Source organism: Pantherophis guttatus, chromosome 11, assembly GCF_059756535.1.
Source record: "Pantherophis guttatus breed Tessera chromosome 11, ASM5975653v1, whole genome shotgun sequence".
NCBI classification, from domain to species: domain Eukaryota; kingdom Metazoa; phylum Chordata; class Lepidosauria; order Squamata; family Colubridae; genus Pantherophis; species Pantherophis guttatus.
Genome location: NC_142073.1, coordinates 7,755,615 through 7,774,397, shown reverse-complemented (window position 1 = coordinate 7,774,397; position 18,783 = coordinate 7,755,615). Strand labels below are relative to the sequence as shown.

At 41.4% G+C, this 18,783-nt stretch overlaps 1 protein-coding gene across 2 annotated transcripts in view; it reads right to left on the bottom strand.

Annotated features, from left to right (window-relative positions):
* MYLK3 (myosin light chain kinase 3) overlaps positions 1 to 17,411 on the bottom strand; it is a 31,128-nt gene extending 13,717 nt beyond the window's left edge. The window contains exons 1-3 of one of the 2 annotated variants that reach the window (XM_034426445.3): positions 16,935 to 17,411; positions 2,994 to 3,084; positions 1,599 to 1,989 (exon numbers count right to left, since the gene is read on the bottom strand). In XM_034426445.3, the coding sequence (XP_034282336.2) occupies positions 1,599 to 1,989; positions 2,994 to 3,084; positions 16,935 to 16,979 (527 nt within the window). In that variant the 5' untranslated portion in view covers positions 16,980 to 17,411. Of the gene's footprint in view, positions 1 to 1,598; positions 1,990 to 2,993; positions 3,085 to 12,685; positions 12,861 to 16,934 lie in introns of those variants that run through there. The other variant, XM_034426444.3, reaches the window with a different exon arrangement.
* Positions 17,412 to 18,783: the final 1,372 nt, after the last annotated feature.

Sequence of the window (18,783 nt, the reverse complement as noted above, 5' to 3'; positions counted from 1 at the left end):
ATTGGATGGGGTGTTCCATAGCACCTAAAGTCTGTTTAATTCTGTACTTTCTTCCCCTTGGAGAAAAAACAACAACACTACAGTATTTGCAAAATAGAGATGGACTTTTGTAAGACATTTAATTCAAATGCATTGGGTTTTTGTGTCTCTTAACGCCCCCTAGTGGACATTATTTCTGCATCAAAGGTAATCAGTTGAGCTAGTGTTTTATTGTTGAGCTAGACTTTTATTGAGTCAAGATCATATTTGGATCTATCCCCAAAGTCAATAATTTTTGCACACTTCTGTCACCTTTGCACGTTCACAAAGGATAGCCTGGACAACCGCTCACCTCAGGATAAATCTTATCAGATCTCAGATCTTGTTGAGATTTCACCAGTTTCTCCCTTTGAGTTTTCAACTCCATTCTTGAAACCACTTTGGAAACATGAATTAGAACCATAAAAGGTTTCCCCTCCCTATCTACAATTATTCTTTTTTCTAAAGATTGTATTATCTTTGTATTTCCACTTGGGCAGCTTTGCAGAATCCTGCTTTTTAACAGCAATTCTGTTTTAAGGTCGAAAAGACGATACTGCTGTATTAAACTATAACTAAAATATATTGCAAAGTAGCACTGTTGTATTGTAAGGTGCTAACTTGACAAGCACAGGGGATGCTGTATGCTGTAAAGTATTTGTCAGGATACAGAAGGCACAGATGCATTCCCTTGTCAATAAGATTGTTCAGAAAGTTTCAGTGAAGGAAATACTTAACGATAAATCTGGATCCAAAGGGATACTTGGAATTTTATTGTACTGTCTTCCTCGGGACTGCTGATTCACATGATATCATAAGATGGAACTAATTTAAAATGTACCCATGGAATCATAGAATTTTAGAGTCAGAAGGGACCACAGAATCATCTAGTGGTGGCACAGTGGTTAGAATGTATTGCAGGCTAACTCTGCCCACCGCCAGGAGTTCGATCCTGACCAGCTTAAAGTGGACTCAGCCTTCCAGCCTTCCAAGGTCACTAAAATGAGGACCCACTGCTGACTGCGTAAACCGCTTAGAGAGGGTTTTAAAACAGTGTGAAGCTGTATATAAGTCTACGTGCTAGTGCTATAAACCCTCTGCAAAATACAGGAAAACCCATTTTTAATCATCCTTAAGAGATTATTCAATTGCTGCTTCTTAAAGACCTCCAGAAACAGAGACCCTACAACATTTGTAGGTAGAGGTACAACTTGGTCCTCAGGAAGTTTTTCCTTGTATTCAATAAAATAATTTCTATTTACTCAGCATCCAGTTAACTTCCTAACAATTGCTACCACCTGGGAAAACAAATTCTGGTTCCTAGCTTATCTAGCTTTAAACCAGCTTTCCTTCAAAGGAAAACTATCCATGGAGATTGCACATCTATAGACAGTGGACCACCGAAGGCTGGTCATGCCAAAGTGCCCATAAAACCTACTGCTTTGAAGTTGCCCGTCAGTTTGCCAGAAATATCATGATGGGGATTCTGGAAAGCATGAAGCTGGGTGAGATGCACCTCTGTTCTATTGCAATCTTCTTTCTCAGAATCCAAGAGTAGAACATCAGGAACTACCAATTACCTTGTCCTTATAACTTCACCGCCAGACTTCGAGGTAGAAGACACAGCTTCCCCGGCAGGAGGGTCAAGTCCACTTTTTTCTCCACCCTTCCGTTTTGGAGTCACCTGTTTCTGGGGAGATTTTTCTTCATCCATATTTTGGGTCTCCTTTGGATTGCTGCCACTCGAGCAGAAAGGACCGTCCTTCTGGACAAGGTCCCTGTTCCCAGTTTCTTTTTGTCTGGGGAAATCCTTGGAGCCATTCGCCCATCCCAAAGGCTCTGTTGGTTCAAGCTGGGCCATCTTCTCTGCAGCACATGGTCTGGAGTCCTCCTTGGAAAGGACCGCGCTGGACAAGTTTACCTTTTCACGTGTTGCGTGTTGCTCATCCAACTTGGTCCCCGTTTTGTTTTCTATAAAAATATTTTCACAGGAATAAGATAACGCTGGAGAACATGGACGGACAACATCCACATTGCAAAAACAACTGCAAGAGGTTAAAACTGTGGGTGTGTAAGCTTTTGACTCTCCTCCTCTCCTTTTATCGTTTCTTCACATTTCTGAGATGTGCCCATCACTGACCAGAGCCTATACCCTCTGAAAGAATTAATCTCTTACTTGTGGCTTCCCCCAAGAACTCAACTTTTACTCCCATCACTGCCACCCAGTCCAACTGCAAAGGCCAACCTGGGTCTTGCACTGGCATCAAGACTTGAGTCTTCGGAGAAAGGCGGCATACAAGTTGAACAAATAAATAAATCAACATCAATAGAAGACAGGCTTAAGATAACAGAAGGATCTTGACAGACTTGAACATTGGGCGCTATGTAACAAAATGAAATTCAATAGGGAAAAAAGTAAGATTCTATTTAGGCAAGAAAAACAAAATGCACAGGTACAGTATATGTGGTACCTTGCTCAATAATATTAACTGTGAGAAGGATCTTGGAGTCCTAGTGGACAACCTTTTTAACTTTTTTAAAGCATTTTTTACTACTGGTTCTGCGCATGGGGTACAAATAAGCAATCAAATCATATTAGGAAACAGTCAATATACAGTCAACCTGTCACATGAATCCACATTGTGATTGGGTATTGCTTGATCTGTGAATAGAATAATTATATCAATATGGGTTTAGAATGCGGGCTGTTGAGTGAACCCAAATACATACAGTGTACAATTTTATGAAACAATTTTAAATCAAAGATAGGCAACCTGGAGCTTTCCAGATGATTGGACATCAAGGTCCATAAACCCCAACTAGTAGGGTCAATAAGAAATTAGGATGTTAGTAATCTGAAGCATTTTGGAGATCACCAGGTTGCCTTCTCTGGCCTTAAACAGTCCTATTAATTTATTATCACACATTAAAGATTCTGCCCCAACATTATTCAACAGAATGTATTTGTAAAATACCTTCCAAAGAATTCTTGCTTTCTGTCTGAATGCCTTTCTTGGGAGGTGCATGCTTTCCTTTTGAACCCTTGTCTTCTGGCTTATCTTTAGTCTAGAAAAGTTAAGGAAAAAAAAAAAAACACCAGAAGGTCAATTGTACCCATTTCTTGCAAAAATGAAAAAACCAGGAGTGAAATTTTTCCCTTCCGGTTCTGTGGGCGTGGCTTGATGGGTGTGGCAGGGGAAGGATACTGCAAAATCCCCATTCCCTCCCCACTCCTGGGGGAAGGATATTGCAAAATCACCATTCCCATCCCACTCCTGGGGCCAGCCAGAGGTAGTATTTTCTGGTTCTCCGAACTGCTCAAAATTTCCACTACCGGTTCTCCAGAACCTGTCAGAACCTGCTGGATTTCACTCCTAGAAAAAATGTTTATTGCTTTCAGTGTGGACAGCACAGGAAATCAAAGAAAGTGAAAGTTAGAGTATTCCACTATTTCCAGCTACTGTTTCTTCTTGCTGGTTTGCAGACATAGGGGAGAGGTTGATGGTTGAGTAGGTAGATTGAATTATGGAAATCAAGAGGTGCTGAACATCTCTTCAACAATGTGAAAGTGAAAGAATTAACATCCATATTTCTAGTTTCCTCCATTCCTCACCCTTGCTCACCTAGGATAATCTGTCCCAGACACACCAATCAATGGTTCCAATAAGGGTTGCATCCTGTATCGTGAGACATCCTGAATATCTATGATGGGAAACTCATTTCAGAGCTCAAGAAATCACAACATTGTCCCAAACCTGATTGGTGGAACTTCCATTCCAGAAGCCCTTGTGATGAACCTACTTAGATTAGCAACGTACTTGTCCTTAACCATGTCTTAGGTCCTAGATCCACAATAGGAAACATTTCATTCTCATGTTCATTAGCTTGTTCTGAGGAATCACCTTGCTAAGAATTAAGCTACTGGTTTATGGGACGTCGTGGCTGCGTGCTTCATGAGTTTAGTTTGCTTGCTCCTCTTACTTACCACTCCTGCTACTACGAGTTGGACTTTGATGCTTACAATCCATAAAATTCATTGCTAATCAGCATTTCCCCAAACCCCTCAATTCAACCATTCCACCAGCTATTTCAAAATAAGATGATTTAACTCTCAGAAAACAGCACACACTGTTTCGTTGCTTATTTGATGTTTATTTACTTCATTGGACTCCACTTGAGCAAGAAGGGATATTCTCTGGAGACTCTGGGTTGTTTACGCATTCAAATTTGGTATCTTCGCTTATTTGGCTCCAGCTTATCTATGCTTTTCTGAGTGATGAGAGATCTATCACACCATGTGGTGGAACGAGACATGTCTCATGGAACCTTTCTGAAGCTTTTCTCCATCAACTGATAAAAGCCCACATTCAAAACAAGGCCCCTCATGGCAAACCTCAGATCTGTAAGCCCGTTGGTTTACTTCACTTAGGTTTTTTTTTTTCCTCTTTCAAAAAGCGAACAAGCTAAGGCGAAATAATGCTCTGGCTGGATATAGTTTGTCTGAGGAATCTACATGTCAGCCCTGAAGCTGACCTGACGGGCGCCATTTTGAAGCTTCAGTGTTGCCACACTGGAGCTGAGGGATAGGGGAGGGGGGAATAGAGATAGCTGAGGTTTTGTAGCCAAAACAAAATACTTTCTCCTGGGAACCAAGGACATTCCCACAGGTGGTCGGAGGGAGGAGGAGTAATGTTACTCAGCAACCGGATGACACCTCGATTGGACCATGTGACTGATTGTTTGGGGAAAGGGAAAAAAACCTTTTAATTAGGTGAAAACTGAGGGAACCTTCGGAGACAGTTTTCACCAGAACTGTGCCAATATGATAGATCCAATAAAACTATTCTTTGAGGAATCCACCTGCCTCGGAGTTTTGTTTGCTATGGATGTACTACTTGGAACCCTGACACTACAATCCTCTGCAGAACCCTCCTCAAAAGGACCTTAGGAAATGACGGAATGAGGATGGACTATCTCTTCTATGGGAAGATATTATAGGGAACAAGAGTCTCAGGCATTATTTTATTTATTTATTTGCTTATTCAATTTCTGAATGGTCCTTGGTGCTCTCTGAACATGGTTGTTTTCCTTCAGACATTTCCATCTTTGAGTTTCTGAACATTTCTCCCAAACATTTCACCATCTTGTCAATAGCATTGACGTCTGTCTCCATCTTCTCGATTTTTTCCTGGTATTTGGAAGCATCACGATGGGTTGCTTTCATCAGGTTCAAAATCTCAGTGTACGAATTTTGAGTTTCTTCACTGCGAGGAATTCCACAGATTGGGTCAACACAAGGTTGTGAAATGCTTAGCTGGTGGAGGCCTTTTCCCAAGTCATCAAACCAGTGGTGAAATCCAAATTTTTTTACTACCGGTTCTGTGGGCGTGGCTTGGTGGGCATGGTGGGCATGGCAGGGGAAGGATACTGCAAAATCTTCATTCCCTCCCCACTCCTGGGGGAAAGATATTGCAAAATCTCCATTCCCACCCCACTCTGGGGCCATCCAGAGGTGGCATTTGCCCGTTCTCCAAACTACTCAAAATTTCCGCTACCGGTTCTCTGAACTGCTCAAAATTTCTGCTACCGGTTCTCCAGAACCTGTCAGAACCTGCTGGATTTCATCCCTGCATCAATCTCTTCATTTACTTTCTGGAGTTTTTTGGTCATGTCTCCTTGGAAATGCAACAGCTTGTCCACCTTTTCATTGAGAAGGTTGAGTTTTGTCATGGTATCCATGGTGTTTACACAGGTGCCTTTCGTAACCTGAAGCCTATTTATAAATGCTTCTTGGGACCCTTTCAGACATTCTGAGGAGAAGAGATTAAACGGGCAGGCGCTTTACTTGCTGGAATTAAAGGGCACCGCTTGGAAATTATATCGGCCTTTGGAATGAAACGAAAATTCTAGAACCTGCTAAGAGCATGTCATCTATTAGCTGCCTATGTAACCCACTCTTGTTTCGCATTATCTGTTTTCTTCTTGCATGTATATGATGATGATGATTACAAGTTGGCAGTCCGGTTTAAAGAATCCCTCCCCAGCAGCCTTCCTGCCGTCACAAAACCATTTAAAATTCTTCCCTTGAGAGGCTGTTGATAACCAAGCATCTTAAGAATTGGCAGCAGCTGCATAGCTGAGATTCGCCTCGAGAAGAGGAAAGTTGGAATTTTGTACGGGGGTTTTCTGATTTTCTGCAAGAAAACAGCTTATAAAGTGATTCTTTTCGAAGGAAGGGGTGGAGGGAAAAACTGAATGGGGAATTAAAGCAAGGTTAAACTGTCTGACCCAATAAAAACAGGGAGTTGTTGTCAAATATAAAATGTACACATGTTGGCCAACACGCATACTGGCCATGCTTAAAATTGGCCGGCAGTCAGGATGTTAAAAATAGGACATTAACGACAATGATACAAAGCATGCATCCCTCGCCAGCGTGCCTTTCAAAGCAGAAACAACTCGAGTCAAATTCTTTCGGCTGTGCCAAGAGAGTCCTCTGGCCTTTTTTTTTTTTTTTTTGGTAAAGAAATGGCAGATCAAAATTTTTATGACTAATAGCAAAATCATTAGAGTTACAGGCTACCCCCCCCCACACACACACACAAAAACCTTCTTCTGTTCAAATTTGTATTTTTACACCAGGGATCCTTTAGTGTGATTTAACATGAATTGCATTCCCTAAGATGATGCAAAGTTTGGCCTACTTTTTCTATATTCACACAAATAGAATAGAATAGAATAGAATAGAATAGAATAGAATAGAATAGAATAGAATAGAATAGAATAGAATAGAATAGAATAGAATAGAATAGAATAGAATAGAATAGAACAGAATAGAATTCTTGATTGACCAAATGTGATTGGACACACAAGGAATTTGTCTTCAATGCATAAGCTCTGTGTATATAAAAAGACAAGATACACTCCTCAACAATCATAAGGTACAACACTTAATGACAGTCATAGGATACTAATAAGCAATCAAATCATACTAGGAAACAATAAAAGTAATATAAGTTGTAAAGATACATGGATATAACCATAAGTGGGAAGAGATAGGTAATAGTAAGGATGAGAAGATGAATAGTAATACAGTCTTAGAAGTTAATTTGACAGTGTTGTGGGAATTAGTTGTTTAGTTGAGTGATGGCATTCGGGAAATATGAATGTATGGAGGCTGTATGAAGGCTACTGCAAGGATTGTTTGAATGGGTATCTTTTTTCCCACAATGTCCAGGTTTTTACAGGGTGTGGAGATTAAGGCCCATGGACTCCACAAGCAAGATCAATTGTTTGTTATTCTTTGGTCAGTTGAATGAATAAATGCCACCCAGAAGAGCCTCTTTCCTTCGCCATCCAAAGCCTTTCATCCTTTGTCCTCACCTGAGGTTCCATTCCAGAACCTGTATTTCAACATCCAGGGAAGATAGTCCAGATTATAATTGAAGTCACAAGTCTCACTTCAACCTCTGAATCAACAGTCCAATCTGTATTAGGTTTCTAGCATCTTTTATAGGAGAGAGATTGGCATTTTAGTAACTGTTATGTTGATTAATTCATGGGCCCCTCTGGACACTTTCAGGAAGCAGAGTGGGATTAAATAAATACAGGTAGTGAAGCAGGTCCCCAATTCTGTATCGTTGTCTCTTTGTGTAATGATATGGGACAATGACCTTGGGAGATAGAGGAGAGAGAACTACAAACTGGACAACCTATATGTAAAAGATATCTCATCCCACAGAAGAAAGAAGGGCATGGGAAACATTTTAGAAGGAACCCTCCCAAATGACAGGTACTGGGAGTTGTGATCCAACAAGGTTTTACAGAGTTGGAAGGTACCTTGTAGGTCATCTAGTCCAACCCCCTGCCCAAGCAGGAGACCCTACACCATTTCTGACAAATGGCAGTCCAGTCTCTTCTGGAAAGCCTCCAGTGATGAAGCTCCCACAATTTCTGAAGGCAACCTCTGTCCCATGGGTTGATTGTTCTCACTGTCAGAAAATTTCTCCTTATTTCCAGGTTGAAACTCTCCTCGATCAATTTCCACCCATTATTCCTTGTCTGGCATTCGGGTGCTTTGGAAAATAGCTTGACCCCCTCCTCTCTGTGGCAGCTCCTCAAATATTGGAAGACTGCTGTCATGTCTCCTCTGGTCCTTCTCTTCACTAGACTAGCCATGCCCAGTTCCTGTAACCGTTCTTCGTATGTTTTAGTCTCCAGTCCTCTAAATTTAGGAGAATTATCTCAAAGCTGCTTTTCCAAAAAGCAACTGGACTGTTGTTTTTCTTCCCTGAGGAGGAAGAAGAAAACTTTTCGCTTCTCATCCAAGAAGCTTCAACGTTTTAAAAGAAGACAAGGACAAAGAAGAAAGCAAAACGTTTTCTTCTTCTTCCTCAAGGAAAAAAACCACAGTCCAGTTTATTTTTATTTTATTTATTTTTCAGATTTCTATTTATTTTTCAGATTCAGATTTTCAGTTGCCTTTTGGAAAAGCACCTTGGAGACAACTGTGACCTGGAGGACTGAGAATCTCCACAGATACTTAGGAGAGCTATTCTCACCACGCTTGTGGGAATGAACGTGTACAAAGCTTATTCTTGATCACTGTTGTGCACACAAAACCTATGTTTGTTTTCCCCAGGAAAATGTAATTAACTTTTCACTCACCAAGTTCTCACATCAGGAGGAATTTACAACAATACGTTTTGCAGCACAGCTTGTTCTAACCACCCCAGCTAAAATAAGCTATGATTAGCATCCCCCTATATCAGCAGTGGCACCTGGTTCTACCCCGGCTGTTATCTTGGGATAGTTTACACAGGGCCCCACATTCCCCGTCCCAGTGGTGAAATTCAAATTCTTTTACTACCAGTTCTGTGGGCATGGCTTGGTGGGCATGGCAGGGGAAGGATATTGCAAAATCTCCATTCCCTCCCCACTCTGGAACCAGCCAGAGGTGGTATTTGCCGGTTCTCCGAACTACTCAAAATTTCTGCTACCGGTTCACCAGAACCTGCTGGATTTCACCCCTGCCCTGTCTCTCTTACTCCCCAGCTAGTCTACAGGGACAAACCAACATCTTCCTCACCTTAACTCATCCAAATGTTTGTCCTTCAACGTCACCACTGTCACTCTTCTTACTAGCTGCCCAAGTGGACTTTTAAAGTCAGATTGCTCTGACACCCAGATCTCCCACATTCTAATTTCAGCCTGGCACACTCCTCTGCCAGCTCTCTCTGTGACATTTGCATTTGACGTCATTCACATGTACAAGAATAATTTTATCGGTTGGGGCGGGAAAAGTATCAGCAATCTGATCTCAACAGCTAACCCGGTAAAAGAAGCAGGTGGAACCTCAGGGTACCCATTGTTCTGTATAGGTAACCCTTACGCCAGGGGTCAGCAACCTGTGGCTCTGGAGCCGCATGTGGCTCTTTCACCTCTCTGCTGCGGCTCCGTCACTCAAAATATGTGTCACAACCGCCAATGTGCAACACCCGCTGGCATGCAATTTATTGTGCTTTTCATCCCCCGATAGGCCAACCATGGATAAATCCATGAAAAGAAAAGCTTCAGAAGAAAATAGAACGTTTAATTCAACTACATATGCTAGTTTCTTGGCCGCTCAAGAAATAGTCAGGCACGGGAAGGGTTTTGTGGCTCCTGGTGTTTTCTTTTCTGTGGGAAACGGGTCCAAATGGCTCTTTGAGTGTTTAAGGTTGCAGACCCCTGACTTAGGCTGTTGAATTACTTAGGTGCCTTCTGCTGATTTATCAAAATTATTGTAAGATATCTTCCCTGCCCAACAAGACAACTCCAGTGGGTCAAAAGGAAAGATAACAAATGACTAGTTCATTCTCTGCTCAGAAATCTTAAAAGCCCTGTTGGTTGAGAACCTAATAGAAGACCAAGCTTCTTGGTAGAGTAGTTGAACCCGAAGCTTTGCAGAGCCCATATTTTGTAACCAAGGGCCTCATGAAGTCAGAATTGCTTGTAGCAGTTAAAATACTCTACGTGGTCAACATTGTAAGCACCCATATGGGAGTGGAGCGGAGACCAACAGTGATGTTTTTCAGAACATCTCTGGGCCTCCCAACTTGAGATCAACTTTCAGTCAAGAACGTCTTCATTCATAATGCCACCTTCTAGCCACCATTTTACATCGAATGGTTATCATGAGGGCCCCCTAAAAAAACACACCACAGATTTCAACATTTGAGTGAAGACCCTTAAGTTCCATGCTTACTTCAACCCACAATATTTTGCAGTGGTGGTGGGTTTCCAGCAGGGGTGGGTTCTACTTACCTTTACTACCGGTTTGCAACGGGGCCATGCGCGTGTGCATGCCCAGAAGCTTCCTGATGATGTGCAGGTTGGTGGGCAGAGCCTCCCGCCAGTTTTACTACCGGTTCTTGCAAACCGGTCCGAACCGGGGGCAACCCACCACTGATTTCTACTGGTTCACCCCGGTTCAGGCAAACCTGTAGAGGCGGCAGCAGGAGGCTCCACCTGGACGTCATCACAGACACTCTGCATATGTGCAGAAGGTTTTGTGCATGCACAGAAGTGCCACGAACGCGCTCCCAGTTCCGAACCGGTAGCAAAGGTAAGTGGAAACCACTACTGATATTTTGGCCCGTGAATGTATGACCAATGTGGAAAACAATCTTCAAAATAATCTGATTTGGAAAAGGTGGCAATATGAAAAAAACACTTTTGGCATTCTCTGCCAGACTTTGTGATCTATAATGTGCTGGAAGCTACCATCTGGTGAAGATCCCAGGAGGAACGGCTGGCCTAAGGACTTCGCTAATCCATATTTCTGTTTATGTGTCCCGACAGAGCTTACATTATCATGCTTAATTTTCTACTGTAATACTAATAGCCTACTTATTTTTTGAGTGCCACTTCTTAGATATTTAAAGGGTATCATATATATCGAAAGAGGAGGAATTTAGAGGGTATTAGTTGAAGAAAGACCATTTTTAAGAGAAGCACGATGAAGAGAAAACTAGAAAAAAAAATGGAAAGGAAGGAGAATGCCATTAAAAACAACCCAGTGAAGCCTAAGTATACGCAGCGAGTGTGCAATTGTAAGAAGGAGAAAAAGGGACAAAATTCACGTACTGCAGAGAAGGGAAACAAACGGAGAATTCTAGAAAAGTGTCCAGCTGGCTGTATTCTTAAAGAAGAAAGTAGTGTTTGGTTATACGCACAAAGGAAGAGGAGACAAAACAACAGAATTTTGCCAAAAAGTTATTTTTTTAGAATGAAATGCCTGAGGAACAAAATAACTTGGATGCCCCCATCCAGCCAAAAGATTGCCAGATCTAATCAGCAGAGTTACACTACAATTTAACCTAAGCCAGGAAACACTGTATAAGAAAAAGAAAATTACAGGTGTTGTGATATTGTTAATATTTAGAGAAAGACTAGCTGCCTCACTACCATAATCAGTGTGTGTGTGTGTGTGTGTGTGTGTGTGTGTGTCTGTGTCTGTGTCTGTGTTATGTTTGTGTGTCTGCATGTAAAGGCAAAGATATATGCAATCTTCCAAGGAGAGCATTGATAAGAACTTCATTCCTGAATTTCTTTTTTGTTTAATGATAGGATTCCTTTCTTTCCTGACTCCTGCTTTTCCCCTCTTCCTCTTTTTCCTTCTTTTAAACAAATATATTCTGGCTTAAACAGCTCAAAGAAAAAAACCCGACGAAGTTGTGTTTAGGTTGCCAAGAACATGAGAGTAAGCTGACAGCATGCAATTCGAAAGAATGTAAACTTCGGCAAAAGTTGCCTCTTTCGAAAGAAAAAAAAAACCCACAAACCCGAAACACAGCTTCTGTGCAAAAGGGAATCACAGTCACATTACAGAGACATAATCACATCGCGTAGGGTTATATCAGATATAATGAAGCATGGTTGAGAAATTAACAAATGAAGAAAGGATCTTGCATGTTTTCACAGTTCGCTGAAATATGACAAGGCTGTGAAGGATTCCTGATCTCTTGTCATTTTTTAAATGGATATATATATATATCTTTCAAACAGTTGTAACCTCAAACTTCATTTGGAGAACTCTTTAGAAATATGAACCGCATACATTGATCTATATATTAAGATTATTTCCTTTCCTTTAAAACACATCGCATTGCATGAGTCTCTCCCAAGGGTCAGTTTGATGTTGAGCACGTAAAACTACAAATTTATTTTTATTTTATTTGTCTACCGCCCTTCTCCAACAGGACTCAGGGCGGTGAACAGCCATGGTAAAACATAACATATAAAATTTAAAAGCAATTTAAAAACATTAAATAATTTGGCTATCCAATTAAAACAACCCGGGTTAAAACCAATTACAAATTAAAATTGAAGGGATGGGATCAAGCCAGCCCGGCTAGGTGAAAAAGATGTGTTTTCAGGGCCCGACGAAAAGTCCGGAGGTCTGATATCGTGCGTATCTCTGGGGGCAAACAGCCGCTAGACCTTCTGTTTCTTAATATTAACAATTAAAGCATGGAAGGAAAACCAAGGCAGGTGAAATCTTGGCCCCATCGCTCAAGATGATGTCACCCTTCGAATAAAAAGTTGTTTCCAATGAAACCGCGGCAGAAACGAACTTCCTGGAAGTAGCGTCGCAAAACCGAAATAAAGAGAGACGTTTCCTTACCGCAAATTTCTTGATGTAATCGGAGACACAAGATGCCCCCATGCTCAAACCAAGGGACTTATGCAACGAAGAACTCTGATAAAGGGTGCCCATTTTTCCCCCCTTTTTTTCCTTTTTTGATGTCCTCTCGCAACTCGTTGGCCAGCCCACCAAGGACGGCCCACAGCTTTTGACTCAATGGAGAGAAATGAAAGTCTGGCTCAATCTCGCTGGAATGGACAGCCTCCTTTATCTGTCGCTGAACCAGGCATTTCAACCACTTTCTTATCTTGCAGGCCGAGCGATTATCTGTATTCCTACAGCTCACTTCCTGAATGGCTGATAGGGGCCATGGCACAGAGCATTGGCGCTGACGGGACTAATGAAATCTGTACAGAGACTGCCCATTCTATTGCACGGAAGCCCTTTCGTAACCTGCGTACACCAGAGGCAATGCCCAGGAGTGTTACTTTCGGGATAAGAGAATTATCCTACCTAAATTAAATTAGAGAGGGCTTTGCAATGCGTCGGGTGTAATTCTCAAAAATTACTTCAAAAGGAGGTAATGGGCATGAACAAAGCTGATGCTGGGAGCTTGGTAATGACACCCATAGTAAGAAATGAGCTGCCCACCAAAATTAGATTTCAGCTCTTTTCAGAATCGAATGCGTAACACTGAACAAGCAACCCCATTAAGTTGCCATCTGGGAGACAAACTTTTCAGGTAGCTGAGGAAATAGCAGTTTCAGGTTGAGCCTTGTCTGTTTCTTGCAAGATATGTAGGGTGTAAGAAGATTCACCCTTCACGTATATACCATGTAGAGACTAAGTATTTCACGGTATTGGTACCGCTTTATAAAAGACTTAGTAAGGCCACACCTGGAATACGGCATCCAGTTTTGGTAACTACATTACAAAAAAGATTGTTGAGACTTTGGAAAAAGTGCAAAGAAGAGCAACTAGGATGATTAAAGGCCTGGAAGACAAAAACATATGAAGAACAGTTGCAGGAACTGGGTATGGCCAGTCAAGAGAAAAGGAGGACTAGGGGTGACATGATAGCAGTGTTCCAGTATTTGAGGGGCTGCCACAAAGAGGAGTGGGTCAACTTATTTTCCAAAGCATGAAAAGACAAGACAAGAAACAATGGATGGAAACTAATCAAGGAGAGAAGCAACCTGGAACTAAGGAGAAACTTCCTAAGAGTGAGGACAATTAACCAGTGGAACTTAATTGGGGCTTAACCAATTAACCTCCAGTCCCGGGAGGTTTTTAACGAAAGACTGGATAGCCACTTATCTGAAATGGTATAGGGTGTCCTGCTTGAGCAGGGGGTTGGACTAGAAGACCTCCAAGGTCCTTTCCAGCTCTATTCTGATGGAGTGGATGCAAGTCCGTAACAGGTTCCAAGGGACATGCACAACCCAGAGTCATAATGGAGAGCTAGAGAGCCATAGATAGGTTGAAAAGGTTGCAAATGGCAGAGGGAGGGAGGGAGGGAGGGAGGGAGGGAAGGAAGGAAGGAAGGAAGGAAGGAAGGAAGGAAGGAAGGAAGGAAGGAGAGGGAGAAGGACAATCTTGCATGACAGCAAAGGTCCCCATTAGGAAATCTGGCAGCTGGTTTGGAACAAACAAGCTCCAACCTTCCTCCCTTAATTAGCAGCTCTAAATACAGACAGGTTGTGTAAAAGGACACCCTGCTACCACAGTGGTTAACATAATACATGAAGATAACTGCATTATCAGTCAGATTTCCTCTGCCTTTGGACTTCTTCGTTTGAATGCAAGCAGTTTTTCTTTCTCTCTCTGAGGTTCTGCAGAGGGTAGACAGGAAGACGATAGATAGATAAGATAGATAGATAGATAGATAGATAGATAGATAGATAGATAGATAGATAGATAGATAGATATAGATACGATGATAGAGAGAGAGAGAGAGAGAGAGAGAGAGAGAGAGAGATACAATAGATATAGATACGATAAACAGACAGACACAGACCAATAGATGAGAGATGATAATGACAGAGAGATAATAGATAGATAGATAGATAGATAGATAGATAGATAGATAGATAGATAGAGATATGATAGATAGATAAGAGATACGATGAGAGAGAGAGAGAGAGATACAATAAATATAGATACGATAGACAGACAGACACAGACAGATAGATGATAGATAATGACAGAGAGAGAGATAATAGATAGACAGACAGACAGACAGACAGACAGATAGATTTTAAGGTACATGTCCTTTTTAGTTTGGCATTTATAGCTTCATTGTTCGCAGGGAAATTTTGAACATAGCAATGAGTGAAAGTTACTTTTAGAAAGGGGGAGTGGGTTTTTATTATTATTATTATTTTGCTACAATTGAGTCTTTCAATTGATCAGCCTTCCCTGACCTGTTCCAGTGTGGCATTTTATCCCAGCAGATTCAGGAAGCCTGCCAAAGAAACAAGTAGCAGGCAGCTTGTAAGATTGGGCAGAAATTTCAGCCATGCCAACCAGCTCACAGGCGTAGCCTGAAGTGCTTTCCTGGTGCAGCAAATTGAGCCATTGTCACTTTCCCAGTGAACCGCTAAGCGGTAACTGAGGTGCAGAGTTGAAAAATCTCCATAAGCAAAAACGTGGCAACTGGGCTTTCGTATTAATTCTGTTTGTTCCGAATCCCTTTTTTCTAACCCAAAGATCCCGAGAGTTTCTTCTCAAACGGTCAGTAACTAGTTAATCACCAAATACTTCTGCCCTTGAAGGTGGGAAACTTTGCAATGTTGTTATTTTGGATTTCACAAAAGCTCCTTGGTTCATTCCTCTGTGCTGTTTAGCTGTTGCATTACCAACCAGTGCTAAGTATCCAGTATCAAGGGAATAAAAAGATTCTTTTTCCCATTTCCTTTGCTGTTTAGAACAGTTAATTTCTGGGCACTCAAACCAGGAACCTCAGATGCATAATGGCCCATTGAAAGTCTCCTTAATACAAGGAAAATCCTGTGTGTTGGTCCCTTTACCACTTACCTTTTCTTTTTTTTTTCCCCTTTAAAATTTTTTTATTGATTTTTTTATTAATTATATTTCTTAGTGCTTAACAAACATTGTGTTGTCTGGGTCTTTAATTTGCTTAACAATACTGGTTACGTTCTTAATCTCCACCCCCTTTTTCCCCAACCACTGATAAAATAGATTCCAAGTTTGATAGAATCCTGTGTCTTCTTTCTGCTTAATGCTCAATGTCAATCTATCCATTTCTGCACAGTCTACTATCTTCTTAATTTACCTCTTCCTCTCGCGGCGTTTCTTCATTTTTCCAGTGTTGTGCGAATATAATCCTCGCTGCTGTTGCGACATGTAATTTTTTTGGGGGGGAAATATTTTTTATTGTTTTATATCATACATTTCTTTTCTACGTTGAGCAGTGTGCTCTCTAGGTGTCCAAGGTGTTAACATATGCATTCAAAAATCATTGCCATTATGATCATATATATAGAAACAAATATGCGATGACATCAATCATATTATAACATACCATATTATCTTCCATTATATTATCGATTATATAACCGTCATAGATATTTATTCATGTTTCACCTGTAAACCATATTTCACCTAATTCCACTCCTCTAACCTCAATATCAGTCATTTAAGCATTTATAGAATAGTCCCCATGTTATGTAATAGTCCGAATCTTCTTTTCCTTTAATTTTTAGGGTTAAAGTATCCATCTCTGCACATTCCAGAATTTATTATAATATCATCTGCAGGGTTTTCTGGATTTTTCCAACATTGAGCCTATGCGATCCTAGCTGGTGTTACCATGTGTAGAACCAAATATGTGTTACCCTTATTATAATTTTAACATATAATATTAAATACATACCGTGTTTCCCCGAAAATAAGACCCTGTCTTATATTTTTTTGAACCCCGAAATAAGCGCTTGGCCTTATTTTTGGAGAGGTCTTATTACTTTGGGGTGCATGGAGCAAGATGGGGATCCTCTTGCTGTCTTACCTGATTTCCAGCTCTACGTTTAAATATTTTCGGGGAGGGCTTATTTTCAGCGGGAGGCTTATTTTAGCGCATGCGCTCAAAAGCCCAATGGGGCTTATTATCAGGGGATGTCTTATTTTCGGGGAAACAGGGTGCTTTTCTTATCTGATTTTTTCCAATATTATACCTAATAAAAAACAGTTCAGGTTTTAAAAACTGCATGTTTCCCTACCGTCTTTTCTAGCCATCTGTCTATCCTTCTACCCAAAATTTAGCACCTACCTTTTCATTGATCTTCCAAGTCAACGTAGAATTGGATACTAGCATAGAGCACAGAGGTGTCACCCAGAAACCTGCAGCAGAAAAGCAGCTCAGGAGCCCAGCTAAATCTTTTTATCCGTTATAAATCAGGAACGACCATCCGCAAAGCTGCCATTGGATAGAAATAAAATGGAAACATATGTTTTCTCCTGCGGAAGCATCCTCAGACAGCCCTCATCTTTCTGACAGCACAAGTCTGGCAGCCACGCATTTCAAAAGGTGCATCCCTCCGGATGGATTAGATGAAAAGGTCAGAATCTCTACCGGCTTCCCTAAAATAATTTTAGAGACGTTGAGATTTGCCTCCCGCATGTTCCCGCAAAGAGGGAACATTTCAAGGCCAAGAAGATCCTCCTGCCTGTAAAAAAAAAAAAAAAATCTTCCACGGTCTATTTTGAAATCATTTCCCTCTGGGCCATCACCAATCCCGACTTTGCTAATAATGACTGCATATTGTTAGCTGTTTCTATTTAGGAAAGTGGAGAGGAGAAGTTGGGGGGGGGAGGGCAGGAGGATCTGGTCAGATTGAGGTCGGAGTGGAGTGGATTTTTAAAACTCCCAACTCGGTGATGGACACCGTGCAAGGGACAGTAAGAGCCTTGGTAGTACAGTGGTTTAATGCACCCTGTTATTAACACCAGCTGTCTGCAATTACTGCAGGTTCGAATCTCACCAGGCTCAAGGTTGACTCAGCCTTCCATCCTTTCTAAGGTAGGTGAAATGAGGACCCAGATTGTGGGGGCAATAAGCTGACTTTGTATAAATATACAAAAGTATGAAGGCTATTGCTTAAAGAATTGTAAGCCGCCCTGAGTCTCCGGAGAAGGGCGGCATATAAATCAAATTAAAAAAAAAAAAAAGATGGCAGGGCCATCGTCTCCCAGTATGGCAAGACTAATTGGGTTTTGAAGTAATTAACGATAAAGGAGAATTATTTGTGGCATTGGGGGGGGGTCTGATGATGTTCTGTGCACTGATGTTACCTAGTTTGGGTAATAAAAGGTCTGCAAGAAAAACAACCAACTCAGAGAGCACCAAGAATCCCACAGTCCTCCTCCTCCTCCACTACTACCACCACCACTATATCATTATCATCATCCACTACCTCTTCCTCCTCCTCTCTGTAAACCCTACTCCCTTCTAGCACTGATGATGTTACCTAGTTTGGTATGAAATGTCTGCAAGGAAACAACCAAGCTAAGAGAGCACTAAGGACCCCAAAATTGTCATCGTCATCTTTGTCCTCCTCCTCCTACTCTAAACCTCACTTCCTTCTAGCACTGATGATATTACCTAGTTTGGTTGTAAAATGTCTGCAAGAAAACAACCAAATTAAGAGAGCACTAAGGACCCTACAGTTGTGGTCCTCATCTTCCACACCATCCTCATCATCCACTTTCTCCTCCTCTTCCTCCTGCAAACCTCCCTCTCTTCTAGCACTGATGGTATTACCTAGTTTGGGTAATGAAAGTCTGCAAGAAAACAACCAAGCTAAGAGAGCACTAAGGACCCCAAAATTGTCATCGTCATCTTTGTCCTCCTCCTCCTACTCTAAACCTCACTTCCTTCTAGCACTGATGATATTACCTAGTTTGGTTGTAAAATGTCTGCAAGAAAACAACCAAATTAAGAGAGCACTAAGGACCCTACAGTTGTGGTCCTCATCTTCCACACCATCCTCATCATCCACTTTCTCCTCCTCTTCCTCCTGCAAACCTCCCTCTCTTCTAGCACTGATGGTATTACCTAGTTTGGGTAATGAAAGTCTGCAAGAAAACAACCAAGCTCAGAGAGCACCTAGAACCCCTCA